This window comes from Schistocerca gregaria, chromosome 4 (assembly GCF_023897955.1).
Source record: "Schistocerca gregaria isolate iqSchGreg1 chromosome 4, iqSchGreg1.2, whole genome shotgun sequence".
NCBI lineage: Eukaryota > Metazoa > Arthropoda > Insecta > Orthoptera > Acrididae > Schistocerca > Schistocerca gregaria.
Genome location: NC_064923.1, coordinates 688,979,721 through 688,995,284, shown reverse-complemented (window position 1 = coordinate 688,995,284; position 15,564 = coordinate 688,979,721). Strand labels below are relative to the sequence as shown.

General features: G+C 44.3%; 1 protein-coding gene and 1 non-coding gene across 2 annotated transcripts in view; one reads left to right on the top strand and one right to left on the bottom strand.

Annotated features, from left to right (window-relative positions):
* Positions 1-15,564, top strand: part of LOC126267870 (hemicentin-2-like) — a 778,179-nt gene that overhangs the window by 469,712 nt on the left and 292,903 nt on the right. The window contains exon 3 of the mRNA XM_049973180.1: positions 690-889. Coding sequence (XP_049829137.1) covers positions 690-889 — 200 coding nt within the window. The remainder of the gene's footprint in view (positions 1-689; positions 890-15,564) is intronic.
* Positions 1,537-1,611, bottom strand: Trnas-cga (transfer RNA serine (anticodon CGA)). Its single transcript has one exon. It is a non-coding gene; the product is annotated as a tRNA-Ser (tRNA).

Sequence of the window (15,564 nt, the reverse complement as noted above, 5' to 3'; positions counted from 1 at the left end):
TCAGTTATCATGGTTTAAATTCTTTACGTGTGAATTTTTTTTTTCACGTTGTGAAACAAATTCAGATTTTCATATCAATGTTATGCTTAATGATGCTTTTTTCCAGTTAGGTTTTACGAAACTTGTTTGTAATGACTAAAGATCTTGAACAGGTGGCTATTCAGTTGGCATGTGTCCTGACATGTTCGACTGTATAACATTTCACTTTATTAATAGCCTTTGTATCGGCATTCTTATAAATCAAGGGTGTCCAGAATGAGATTTTCACTCTGCAGCGGAGTGTGCGCTGATGTGAAACTTCATGGCAGATAGAAACTGGGTGCTGGACAAAGACACGAACTCGGGACGTTTGCCTTTCGCGGGCAAGTGCTCCACCAACTGAGCTACCCAAGCACGACTCACGACGCGTCCTCACAGCTTCATTTCTGCCAGTACTTCGTCTCCTATCATCCAAGCACTTCTGTGAAGTTTGGAACGTAGGAGACGAGGTACTGGCAGAAATGAAGCTGTGAGGACGTGTCGTGAGTCGTGCTTGGGTAGCTCAGATGGTAGAGCACTTGCCCGCGAAAGGCGAACGTCCCGAGTTCGAGTCTCGGCACGGCACACGGTTTTAATCTGCCAGGAAGTTTCAAAACATGAGTGTATTTGTGGGAGACAGACGCAGCTAGCCCACCATGTGCGTGTTGCAGCATGGACGCGCGCGGCGGGCAGCTGCAGCGGTGGTCGGACCAGGAGGTGCTGGACGGCCGCGCGCACTTCTGGGCCGACCGGAGGCCCGCAGAGCTGCTCATCCGGCGCGCGCTCGCCTCCGACGCCGCCGTCTACCGCTGCCGCGTCGACTTCCGCGTCGCCCAGACCCGCAACTCCAGGGTCAACCTCACCGTCATCGGTAAGCAGCACCCGACTTTACATCCGTACACTTTACAAAACGGAATGTATACATTAACCGGCCGCGCTGGCCGAGTGGTTCTAGGCGCTTCAGTCTGGAACCGTGCGACTGCTACGGTCGCTGGTTAGAATCCTGCCTCGGGCATGGTTAGTTAGGTTTAAGTAGTTCTAAGTTGTAGGGGACTGATGACCTCAGACGTTAAGTCCCATAGTGCTCAGAGCACTATGTGTTCCACATCTCCTCCGAAACCACTTGACCGTTTACAAACGAACTTGGTACGCGAGGTACGGAAGACAGATTAACGAAAGGCAAACCTGCATTTCTAGCATTTCTACACCTGAAAGCTTTTGACAATGATGACTGGAATACTCTCTTTCAAATTCCGAAGGTGGCAGAGGTCAAATACAGGAAGCGAAAGGCTATTTACAATTTGTACAGAAACCAGATGCCAGTTGTAAGAGTCGGGGGGCATGAAAGGGAACTAGTGGTTGGGAAGGGAGTGAGACAGGGTTGTAGCCTATCGCCGATGTTATCCAATTTGTATACTGAGCAAGCAGTGGAGGGCACAATAGGAAAGTTTGGAGTAGGAATTAAAATCCATGGTGAAGAAATAAAAACTCTGAGACTTCCTGGCTGATTAAAACTGTGTGCCCGACCGAGACTCGAACTCGGGACCTTTGCCTTTCGCGGGCAAGTGCTCTACCAACTGAGCTACCGAAGCACGACTCACGTCCGGTACTCACAGCTTTACTTCTGCCAGTATCCGTCTCCTACCTTCCAAACTTTACAGAAGCTCTTCTGCGAAACATGCAGAACTAGCACTCCTGAAAGAAAGGATATTGCGGAGACATGGCTTAGGAAGGTAGGAGACGGATACTGGCAGAAGTAAAGCTGTGAGTACCGGACGTGAGTCATGCTTCGGTAGCTCAGTTGGTAGAGCACTTGCCCGCGAAAGGCAAAGGTCCCGAGTTCGAGTCTCAGTCGGGCACACAGTTTTAATCTGCCAGGAAGTTTCATATCAGCGCACACTCCGCTGCAGAGTGAAAATCTCATTCTGGAAAAACTCTGAGGTTCGCCGATGATATTGTAATTCTGTCAGAGGTAGAAAATGACCTGAAAGAGCAGTTAAACGGAATGGACAGTGTCTTGGGACATCAACAAAAGCAAAATGAGGGTATTGGAATGTAGTCTAATAATAGCGGTTGATGCTGAGGGAATTAGGTTAGGAAATGAGACACTTAAAGTAGTAGACGAGTTTTGCCATTTGGGCATAAAAATAACTGACATTGGTCGAAGTAGAGACGGTACGAAATGTAGACTGGCAATGGCAAGGAAAGCGTTCCTGAAGAAGAGAAATTTGTTAACATCGAATATAGATTTAAGTGTCAGGAAGTCTTTTCTGAATGTATTTGTGTGGTGTGCAGCCATGTGTGGATGTGAAACATGGACGATAAATAGCTTAGACCAGAAAAGAATAGAAGCTTTCGAAATGTGTTGCTACAGAAGAATTCTGAAGATTATATGGGTAGATCGAGTAACTTATGAGGAGGTAGTGAGTAGACTTGGGGAGAAGAGGAATTTGTGGCAGAACTTGAGTAGAAGAAAGGATCGGGTGGTAAAACACGTCCTGAGGCACCAAGGGATCACCAATTTAGCATTTGAGGACAGCGTGGAGGGTGTAATTCGTAGAGGGAGACTTAGGGACGAATACACTAAGCAGATTCAGAAGGTCGTGGGTTGCAGTAGCTACTCGGAGATGAAGAGGCTTGCACAGGGTAGAATAGCGTAGAGAGCTGCATCAGACCAGTCTCTGGACTGAAGACCCCAACGACAACAATGGAAATAACCACCTCTTTGCCAATGGAGGTGAGGTGGAGGCGCAAAAGATTGTAGCTCACTATGCAAAACTAGCAAGACTAAGTTCATCCGCTGTTTGGGAATGAGTGTTCTTACTGGCTTCCGACAACCTTTCCACGTAATTTCAAAGCCTTAAGAGAGTTTTTCTCACTTACAATCCCCGAAAACCATGAGAGGGAAAAATGTTTCTCGCTTACTACATTGTCGCTGTTCATACAGTAACACTGCCGCCTCATGCATGACGTGTTAATTTATTACTTCTTTACTATTAACTCTGTTTGCTGTATATGTAGCAGATAGTGTCCACATACACAACTGCATTCACCTGCACAATCATATATCAGTGTGACACACACTTGAGGGGATATGTCGTCATAAACATTGAACTACGTGAAAACGAAAGTACATGGCGAAATTCGCAAGGGATACAGGTGAAAAACGTGCACAAATAAGAATGAAATGTGTTAATTACATGTGAAGTATAAGTAACACGTCCGTACGCAGACAAAGCCCCCGCTAAAATGCTCCTTCTCAACCAGTGGATTGATTTCAGTCAAAATTTGAAGACGTGTTACTTACTATCTGGAAAGAAATACTTCGGGAGTAAGAACATCAACCTCCTATTCGGGCAGGGGTGATAATGTGTAGAGAAAAGCGGGAAATGGACAGACGGAAAAGGAGAATAAGGAGATGAACAGATGAAGGAGTGGGGGAGGAGACAGTCGGCGGGTAATGGGAGGGGGACATGGACAGAGGGCGGGAGTGGGAGATATAAGAGTAGAATATTAGAATAAATACATACCGCGCGGGCAACGCAGGGAAGTTGTGTAGTTTGGAAAATGCAAACCTCCCTACATGGATCAGACAGCTTACCATCTGCAGTGACACTAGGTTAGGGTGTTTAACAACTGTAAAGTATATTCAGTGCACGAGGCGTCGTCCAGAAGTAAGGCCCCTTCAGTCGTGCAAAAGTTAATTAGTAGGAGAAGTTATACTAGTGATGTTATATTCCTACAAACGTGCTTCACTTCTACAAGCAATCCTCATTCAGTTCTAATCAGTTTTCGTAACAGTGCACTATCTTCGGTGAACGCCACTGTATTGGCTATATCCATCAGGGAAACGAACCAGTTGACAATGACGGTCTTAACGCCTTTCCGTTTTGAAACATTTGTAAACCAATGACAGTTTCTATGGCAGGAAGACATATTATCATTTCGTCAAACACAGTACACTTATAAGAGATCAACATCCAGCATATGCTGCTCCGCAAGCCTCATCTGAAGATGATCCTAAAAAGGTTCGGAAAGTAATCCATAAAAATGAAGTAGTATTTATTAAGTGACATCGCAGCTATTTGAATTTTTGTACCTATTTCATCAAAAGTATCCGGGTAACTATCAGCGTTCCTTAATATGGTGTTTGTACTATCTTCGCATTCGCGCTGGTATGGTTTCTGCTGGGACCGCTTTCAGTGAGGTGTCTCAATATCTGTGGACGAATGGCAGCGCATTCTTCCTCTAGAACCGCTACCAGAGAATGTCAGACCTGGAATGAAGGAGACATATGGTGCTTTGGACAGGCATATCCACTTCTAGAATGCTTTTGTCCACATCCACTTCCTCAAGGATGGTGCTTCCTGCCGATACAGTCAATGTATCCGAACTGCTTCTCTATGTATGAAGTGCTCAACGCTGTTAAATGTGTTCGTATCTCTTCGCACTAAGCTTTTCTGTAAGCACAATAAAGGAACCACAGCCGTATCACGAAAAACAGCCCCATACTATTGCATCAATTCCTCCCTACTTCACTGTTGGCAGCCCACATGATGGAAGGTTGCTTGCTTCTAGCATTCACTGAACCCAAACCCTTCCATCGGATTGCCACAGAGTGTATCATCATTGAGCACTCCAAGTCACTCGTTTCCAGTCACCCCCTGTCCACTGGTGACGTACACTGCGCAACCGTAAGCTTCGCTTAGGACTGATTACTAAAATATGTGTATTATGATGAGCTGCTCCACCATTTCCAGAATGAATTTTCACTCTGCAGCGTAGCTGCTCGGCTGTCGTACTCCATTCATCTTAGCTCTCTACGCACACTCATTGAGCTACCTGGGCTGCTGGTAGTACTTTGAAAAACCAATAGTGACACCTACAACTAGTTCCAAGTGACTTTCTTCATCAACCACCCTTTGCAGTGGTGGTGGTCGTGGGTAGTGTTTAACGTCCCGTCGACAACGAGGTCATTAGAGACGGAGCGCAAGCTCGGGTTAGGGAAGGATTGGGAAGGAAATCGGCCGTGCCCTTTCAAAGGAACCATCCCGGCATTTGCCTGAAACGATTTAGGGAAATCACGGAAAACCCAAATCAGGATGGCCGGAGACGGGATTGAACCGTCGTCCTCCCGAATGCGAGTCCTGTGTGCTAACCACTGCGCCACCTCGCTCGGTCTTTGCAGTGGTCGACGGTCTGTGTTCACAAGTACATGAAGTCGCTCTGGCCTTGTTTTAGTTGTGGTTGCTCCGTCGTGTTTCCACTGCACAGTGACATGCTAAGTGCGAAACCTCATCAAAAACGACTTTGTTTGTTGAACAAACAACAAGAGGAGTGTCTGAATTTCTAGTGCAATACTGTGAAAACTTCTCACGTCTAGCGTTCTTTGACAGAGATAGTAAATTTCTAGTTTGTATTCATTTTGGTCTGCTGCAGTCCGTGGGTGCGCAAAACTCTCAGACAGGCACAATAAATCATGCCCACTGTGCCTGCATCGAGGGGTTTTGGAGGGGACTTAGTTCAAATGGTTCAAATTCCCCCGAGAACTATGGGACTTAACATCTGAGGTCATCAGTCCCCTAGAACTTAGAAGTACTTAAACGTAACTAACCTAAGGACATCACACACATCCATGACCGAGGCAGGCTTCGAACCTGCAGTCGCGCGGTTCCGGACCGAAGTGCCTAGAACCTCTCGGCCACCGCGGCCAGCGGAGGGGACTTAGTAGATGAAGTTTCGATGCGGAACTCTTGTTCGGAAATGTACCGTTTGGATGTAAAATCAGTTTAAGGATCGGATAACTCTCAAATTTTCCGCTTCACGGTACGCTCACACAGGAGACAATGCACTCTGACCTGAGTGCATGGCATAGGCAGTGTCTTGAGTACGTGTCCTCACGTTCTCTTCGGTGTGACGAAGGACGTCCTCCTCAAAGGCGAGAGAGCAGGGTGACTGTGGAGCACATCCTAGTTTCGCACATACTAATTTTTCGCTGCAGTTATTGTATTGGCACTAAGGTGTTAACGGATGTCATAGTTTCCCCTATTCTCAACTTACCAGTGTACTGTGAAGTGAGAGATTTGAAAGTGATCCGATCTTCAAATTTATTTTCTGCTCAAACCGTACATTTACGTACAGACTCGCCACATAAAACTTCACCCACAACCTCTAGAAGTCTGTAATAGGAATTTTTAATCGTCTTCGATATGGCACAATTATCCCAGCCATACGTAGGATTGTTCTGTAAATATCGTTATCGAACAACGCCATGGGACTGGAACATGGTCTAGTCACCTACTCAGTGACAGGGAAAAGGAAAACATACTTACAGTGATAGACTCTTCACAATGTTCAGTGACACTGTTACGTACACACACATTCTTACTACTACACGTTAAGAAATTCTGCGATATATGGCATTGTCATGGAAATATGATTTTAGTTTGGGTCAAAAGCTAATTTTGTTATTCATTCTACTGTTATATCACTGGGTAGTTGGTCAAACATTTTTAAGCTGAAGGCCTAAGTCCTTTTTGTAGGCTGTGTGATGGATAGATGTGGGATCTTCTTCCTGTACGGTTCTTACAGCTGCCACCGCATCCCACATAAATGAAGAAAACGGCTTCCATCTTGGCATGCTTCGTCGCCTTCTTTTATTTTTTTAATTCAATAAGATGTTCCTCCAGCTGTACTTAAGATTTTTTATTTACTTCGCTACTAGTTTCAGTGTTTCGTCAACGCCATCTACAGACCAGTACACGTATGATGAAATCAGTTGTGAGTGGCTCAGTCTAGAAGTCCGCGGTGAGATCACCACGTGCTCCACATGCATGGTGGGCAGTAACTCTTTTATTTTTCTTCTCTTTCATGGCCTCCTTACGCCATCTAACCAGGCAGCCTCTGGCGTATCTCTCCTCTTTTTACCCCGCAGATGGTACCTCAAGGTCACATTTTGCCAACTGTCATTCGTTTTCTATGACCGTACTAGATGAGCTGCCTTTCTGTTTGTGATGCTTTCTTGAGTCTATGTAGTTTCCCTAATTGTATATCTTACGTGGTCTCCCCGTGATATCCTACACAATATCTTGAGATAGTTCAGTTCTACGACTCTGAATTTTTTATTTTGTCCAGCACTTACATCCGCAGGTATCTGTAGACTCTCAGGTTGATAGTGTAAATCATTTCTCCTTCTAGCGTTATTATCAAAAATTTTAGTGCAGTACTCAAACTGTTTCTGATTGTTGACTACAAATTTTATGAGGGGAAACGTACAGCAGGGGTGTTACCAGTGTGACCAACTGTTTAAAGATATGTCAACAAGAGATTCTTAGGAGACAATACAGTTCTCCCTTATTACAGGCATTTGTGCAAGAAATAATTCTGTACCTCAATGAACAGTTACCCCAGAAAATTTCGCTATAAGACATTCCGGTGAGTGGAAAGAAGTATCTAGTACTTTGTTTCTATGATATTCTGCCCGTTCATGGGGTGCATCTCCATACAGCGTGAAGAAAATTTACCTCACTTGGAGGTCGATATGCGATTCCTCATCCACATTCAAAACAAAACTTTACGTGGCAAAATCAGATTGGGTGCATTTTGAAAACATGTATGAAAACGAGAAGCTGGCAACACTATCACTTCGTGTAGTACACCGGAATGTCAAGAGTAATATCTACCACGCCGTCCCAGCGTGCCAGCCGTGGTACCTCACCGAGTAAATTGCGGGGACGTCAGACCTACAATGAATACATTGACATGCTTTTGGAGCTGTGTGCGTTCGTTGCATGGTACCCTTAAAAGCGAAATCCCGATAAGAATGGTTTTCGTAGCCTGGAGCAACACCTTTGAGAAATCTTTATCCATACACAGATATCAAGAAAAGTTGTGCATCGCCCCGGTTCCCAGAACTCCAGAAGATAGATATTGACTGTGGATATTGTACCACTGACGCCGTCCCTTTGACAGTTCAGAGGTGCCACTAAACCCGCCCACAGATGTAAACAACCATCCATGATCACCATCTAGTAGATGGAGGAGGTCCAACAGCTGATCAGTTACAGATTCCAACGGGAAGGAGATACACGGTTCGTGTTGTCTGTAGTTCAACCATGCCTAGACGGCCAATACCGCGGGTCGATCTCGTCCGTATTGTTACCTTGTGCTAAAACGGGCTCTCAACAAGGGTAGTGTCCAGGAGTGAGCCAAAGCGATGTTGTTCGGACATAGAGGAAATACAAAGACACAGGAACTGTAGATGACATGCCTCTCTGAGGTGGCCCAAGGGCTACTACAGCAGTGGATTACAGTTACCTGCGGATTACGGCTCGGAGGAACCCTGACAGCAACGCCACCATGTTGAATAATGCTTTTCGTGCAGCTACAGGACGTCGTGTTACGACTAAAACTGAGTGCAATAGGCTGCATGATGCGCAACTTCACTCCCGACTTCCTTGGCGAGGTCCAGCTTTGCATCTACGACACCATGCTGCTCGGTACACATAAGCCCAAAAACATGCCGAATGGAGCGCTCAGCATTGGTAACACGTTCTCTTCAGCGATTATTGTATCATGTGCCTTCAACCAGAGAATCGTCGGAGCCGTGTTTGGAGGCAACGTGGTCATTCTGAACACCTTAGACACACTGTCCAGAGAGTGCTGCAAGGTAAAGGTTCCCTGTTGTTTTGGGTGGCATTATGTGGGGTTGAAGTACGCGGTGGTGGTCATGGAAAGCGCTGTAACGGCTGTACGATACGTGAATGTCATCCCCCGACAGGTGGCGCAACCATGTCGGCAGCATATTTTCGAGGCATTCGTCTTCATGGACGACAATTCGCACCCTGATAGTGCACACATCTTAGAACGACTTCCTTCAGGGTATCGACATCGCCCGACTAGAGTGGCATCGTGTTGTCCAGACATGAACCCTACTGAACATACCTGGGATAGATCGAAAACGGCTCTTTACGGACAACGTGACCCACCAATGCCTCTGAGGTATCTACGCCGAATCGCCGTTGAGTAGTGGAACAATGTAGACCAATAGTGCCTAGATGAACTTGTGAATAGTATGCCACGACGAATCCAACCATGCATCAACGCAAGAGAACGTGCTACTGGGTATTAGAGTTACCGGTGTAGACAGCAATTTGGATCACCACCTCTTAAGGTCTCCCTGTATGGTGGTACAACATGTAATGTGTAGTTTTTATGAGCAGTAAAAAGAGCGGAATTGATGTTTATGTTGATCGCTATTCCATTTTTCTGTACAGGTTCCGGAACTTGTGGAACCGAGGTGATGCAAAACATTTTCTGATGTGTGTACAGTGGACAGTTGCCGTCCAAGCACTAGACATACGCCAGTAACCTCGACGAAGTACCCGTGGTACTGCAAGGCAGTTCCAGATATCTGAAGGGCTAGATGTTAGTTTCACGACGAAGAACTGCATCCATTGCTCGCATCTCGTGGTCGTGCGGTAGCGTTCTCGCTTCCGACGCCCGGGTGCCCGGGTTCGATTCCCGGCGGGGTCAGGGATTTTCTCTGCCTCGTGATGGCTGGGTGTTGTGTGATGTCCTTCAGTTAGTTAGGTTTAAGTAGTTCTACGTTCTATGGGACTGATGACCATAGATGTTAAGTCCGATAATGCTCAGAGGCATTTGAACTGCATCCATTATCATTACGCATTAACTCAAAACCACCTGTCAGAAAGCTGAATTCGATGTACAGTTTTGTGATTGGCTTTCGTGTCAAGTGGAAGATAATGAACATTTTATATATAATTTGATATTGAATGAAGAATCTAGCTTCACTCGTGAATACTTTTTCAACCGCTTCAACAGTCATTATTGCTCGTAACACAACGTACGTGCCATCTATGAACGTGACTCCCAGTCACGCTTCAGAATAAATCTGTGGGATGATTTCGTGAGAGGAATGCTTTGGCACCCTTCACTACTGCCGGACAAGTTTAATGCGCTATGTATCGTACGTTCCTTTTCAATACTTAGCTTGACGCATTAGAAAACTTCTAACCTGGTGCTCGGCGACAATTATGTTTTAAGTATTATGGTGCATCGCCACACTTTAGAATAAATGTGCGTAACCATTTAAGTCTTCGAGGGAAATGAACTGATCGTAGAGGTCAAATGTTCTGGGAACCACGCTCCCCGGATCTTAGTGCACTAGATTTTTACATGCCGAAACATTTAAGGGGAGCTTTACTATATTTGGCCCGAAAGAAGCATGTTCTTTGAGAATTTTTTTCTCAGGACGTGTTATAGATATGAATGTCAAATTTGCTCAAAATGTTTATTGATATTTCCTCTACAAACTGGAATTTTGTCGACCGGAAATGTCAAAGAGTAAAGGCGGAAGCGCCGTAGGTTCAAATGGCTCTGAGCACTATGGGATTTAACATCTATGGTCATCAGTCCCCTAGAACTTAAAACTTCTGAAACCTATGTAACTGAAGGACATCACACAACACCCAGTCATCACGAGGCAGAGGAAATCCCTGACCCCACCGGGAATCGAACCCGGGAACCCGGGCGCGGGAAGCGACAAAGCTACCGCACGACCACGAGCTGCGGACGGAAGTGCCGTAGGAACGAAACAAAATTTCGATGTAGACCTCCACGCGCGGTTTGTCACAGGTCAGCCGTCTCGTCGGAAATCAAAATTGAGTTGACGTTAGCGAAGTATATAAGATTCTTTAGGATTTGTACCTCGCATAAGTTATTTGGACCATAGGAAACAAAATGGCGACTATTTGAATAGAAATAGGGTTTTTCATCGATTTTTCGAATTCGTCGGCCAAGTAAAAATATTTATGTTTGATGGATCGGAATAAAAGTGGTACAACTCCTAGACAATTTAGTAAGCTTCGTCGGAAACAAAGACTTATGCAAATCAATTCAGTAGGTTTGTAGTTTCCATACCGCGCCATAAAAGAAACGTCATTTCGAGAAAAACGCGTTTGAAGATTTGTTTACATATAAATGCAACATTATACTACGTACGCTCAATCTGCTATTCCTGGTCCATAAAGCAGTCCTTCCTCTTCCTCGCGGAGGGCGTTCTGCTCCATCTGGGCAATACTGTCCTGCTCCAGAGCCGCTCGTAAGGCCGGTCGGTTTTCGGCCTCTTGAAACATGTGGTCGTCTGAATGCTTGGCGAACTGCGTCGAATAGAGTCCCAGGGTGACGTCCATCGTTGTCATTGTCTTCAGAATTGCTGAATACACTCCGCTGAAGCTGCTCGCTGCCAGGAAAGTCACAATCTCCACAGTCTTTGCACCAGAATGCCAATGCTTGGGGGCTAAATTCCAAACACAAGCGTTCAAACTTTCATTTTAATTCTGCGTGTTTCCTCCTGAGCACCGGTACAGTAACTCGTCCTCCGAAAGAAAAAAAACAACTAGTACGTGAAAAAGGCCAATTTCAGGCAGGTGCGTTTTTTGTTCAACCGCGAATAACAAACATTTCCGTTCCTTATTCGGAAAAACCGTTTCAGGGGTGGATTCTAAACACTTTTATGGATGCAAAAATACAGTTTAAAAAAATCGATTTTTGAACCAAAATATAGGAAACCTCTCCTTAAAGAAAAAAGTTTATAGTACACCTGCCATAGATGTACACGACGTAATAGCTCCCGTGCCTGCCGCTTAGGCAGTTGTGCATGCAGGTCTGTTGTGTAGGGTTCAACAAATTATGATCCATCGAGTGGTAAAGTATTTGCAAATACTAGGTGGTCGCTTTGAACATCTTTAAAGGGAAAGTTATTCGTACGTGTACGTACCGCCTCTATGACGATAAGCCTCAACGTTATAAGTACAGAATGGGGTTACTGTGCGTAGCATAATGTGAAATCTGGTGTAGCTTACCTGTTGTGCTTTTTGTGCCTCACTGGAGAGAGAGAGATGATGTTAGTGGATCCAATATTATATTCTGTCATCTTTGTAAGAAGCTCATATTATGTCTTAATTTCTAAATAAAAGTAGTAGTAACACAAGAAAATGTACAAGCTACAGAATTTTTTTTAGATATAATATGATTAAATTTGAAGCTTTAACTGAAAAAAAATTTGACATGAACGCCTCATTTCTTTGTCTAATTGGGCTAATGAGTCACCTCTGCACGGCGCTGCGTTGATGGCACCTGTTCTTTGACCACGCCGCACGCAGTTATGCGTCGCCAGAGCCTCGTGTTGGCGGGACAAGGTTTTGCTGGACACACTTTGGCTTGAATTAGGATGTGGAATAGCATGGCAACTGCCAAGTGTGGCATTATTTCTTACGTGACGCTGTTACTAATGTTCTTTTGGGAGGTCCTGACTCGAACCGTTCATTGCACACAGTTCTCTTCCCAAGATTTTTTATTTGCTTTGTTTTACACTTCTATTTCCATTGGGTGGAACTGAGGAGCAAATATCCAAAGTCATGGAACGTGTCCGTACACGAGATTACAACATAAAAGGAGTAACAGATGAAATAAAATGTTTATGAACCCAAAAGAAGACAAGGAACAAGCTTATGTAAACGCAGTCAACAATATAACACAGGGATCAGCTTAATTTTTGCAAGGAACTCCTCTGCAGAATGAAGGGAGTGACCGAGGAGGAAACTCTTCAGTTCCGAATTGAAAGCGCGTGGATTACTTCTGAAAATTATAAATTCTTGTGTTAGCTTATGAAAAGTGGACAGTGCCGCCAAAGCAGAGTTACTAAACACAGCCTTCCGAAATGCCTTCACAAAAGAAGACGAAGTAAATATTCCAGAAGTCGAATCGAGAACAGCTGAGAACATGAGTAACGTGGAAGTAAATATCCTCGGAGTAGTGAAGCAACTTAAATTACTTAATAAAAGCAAGTCTTCTGGTCCAAACTGTATACCAGTTAGGTTGCTTTCGGAGTATGCTGATGCATTAGCTCCATACTTAACAATCATATACAACCGTTCGCTCGACCAAAGATCCATACCCAAAGACTGGAAAATTGTACAGGTCACACCAACATTCAAGAAAGGTAGTACCAGTAATCCATTAAATTACAGGCCCATATAGTTAACGTCGATATGCTGCAGGATTTTGGAACATATGTTGTGTTCGAACATTATGAATTACCTCGAAGGAAACGGTCTATTGACACACAGTCAACATGGGTTTAGAAAACATCGTTCCTGTGGAACACAACTATCTCTGTATTCACATGAAATGTTGAGTGCTATTGACAAGGGATTTCAGAACTATTCCGTAGTTTTGGATTTCCGGAAGGCTTTTTACACTGTCCGACACAAGCCACTCGTATTGAAATTGCTTTCTTGTGGAATATCGTCTTAGTTATGTGACTGGATTTGTGATTTCCTGTCAGAGAGGTCACAGTTCGTAGTAACTGATGGAAAGTCATCAAGTAAAGCAGAAGAGTTTTTTGGCGTTCCCCAAGGTAGTGTTATATGCCCTTTGCTGTTTCTTATCTATATAAACGAATTGGGAGACAATCTGAGCAGCCATCCTCGGTTGTTTCCAGATGACGCTGTCGTTTATCGACTAATAAAGTCATCAGAAGATCAAAACAAACTCCAACACGATTTAGAAAAAATATCTGAATTGTACGAAAAGTGGCAGTTGACCCTAAATATAGAAAAGTGTGAGGTCACCCACACGAGTGCCAAAAGGAACTCGTTAAACTTCGGTTACACGATAAATCAGTCCAATCTAAATTCAACTAAATGCCTAGGTAACACAATTACGAACGGCTTAAATTGGAAAGAGCACATAGAAAATGTTGTGGGGACGTCTAACCAAAGACTGCGTTTAACTGGCAGGTACTTGAAGATGTAACAGGTTTACTAATGAGACTGCCTACACTACATTTCTCCGTCCTCTTTAAGATTACAGCTGCGCGGTGTGGGATCCTTACCAGATAGGACTGACGGAGTTCATCGAAAAAGTTCCAAGGGAGGCAGCATGTTTTGTTTTATTGCGAAGTATGGGAGATAGTGTCGCCGGAATGATACAGGATCATTAAAAGAAAGGCGGGTTTCTTTGCGACGCAATCTTCTCGCGAAATTCCAATCACCAGCTTTCTCCTTCGAATGCGAAAATATTTTGTTGACACCGACCTACATACGGAGGAAAAATCACCACGACAAAATAAGGGAAATCAGAGCTCGTACGGAAAGATTCATTCTTTCCTCGCGCTATACGAAACTGGAATAATAGAGAATGATGAAGGTGGTTCGATGAACCCTCTGCCAGACAGTTAAATGTGATTTACAGAGTATCCATGTAGATGTAGATGTTGATGTAGATATACAATAGCACGCCCTTCTGCACAAGAGTCAGGGAAGTGTGATCCAATTTCAGATTGGATTTCTGCCTAGTATTAACCAAGTGAGAGCTGCCATTTTTTTTAATATGCTGAAATTGTTAAAAAGAAACGACAGTACAGAATATACATATATTGAGAGGCCGATTTAAAATTACCCAAACTAAAGAATGGGGGTCGACAAGAGTTTCCCCAACTTACACCACTTATTGGCCGAACCGCAGGTTTCTGAGCCAAATGTACCCTTTGAGAATTGGAAGTTACTCAAAAACATAGTACTGTACGCCATAAGCGAATGAAAAATAAGTAGACTACTTTTCTTGTCGAATGTCACTTACTTCAGATACCGTTAAAATAGTAAAAATGGCAGCATTAAATCTTTGAAGCCGGCCGCGGTGGTCTCGTGGTTCTAGGCGCTCAGTCCGGAGCCGCGCGACTGCTACGGTCGCAGGTTCGAATCCTGCCTCGTGCACGGATGTGTGTGATGTCCTTAGGTTAGTTAGGTTTAAGTAGTTCTACGTTCTTGGGGACCGATGACCTAAGATGTTAAGTTCCATAGTGCTCAGATCCATTTTTGAAATCTTTGAAGATGATTGTGAACTAGGGCTTTCCACGACTGTTTGTTATCTGTCTGAGCAACTAGAAATTTTAATTCCTCAGTTTAACTAATCACATGCCAATTCTGTGAAATGAAAAAGTCGAGCTTTTTTCAATTGTGCTTAGAAACTGTAAAACCTGAGTCTAAGTGTGGTTTAGCGTCAGTTTATTTTCTAAAACCTATGAACATCGTTGCGAAGATTATTGAAATTGACTAACTTTCAGCGACAGTAGCAAGTCATGCTGGGTTCTTCTTGAGAAAGCTGTAAACGTTTCCGGCCATTATCTGTTAGGATCTTTTATCAACCACTGTTCTTTCACTGTGTTACATGGCTTCAAGTGGAACACATCACATGATTTGACTGAATATCATCAGTGGTGGCGGGTCACGTGGTCACCCAGCGCACAGGATTCTCCAAAGTAGTTTGCTCCTTTTAGCTGAGGCTATTGCTTTGCCCGGTGAGTTTAAATGGTTCAAAATTACTCTGAGTACTATAAGACTTAACATATGAGGTCATCAGTCCCCTAGACTTAGAACTACTTAAAACCCACATAAGGATATCACCCAGGGCCGGCTAGCGTGGCCGAGCGGTTTCTTGGCGCTACTGTCTGGAACCGCGCGA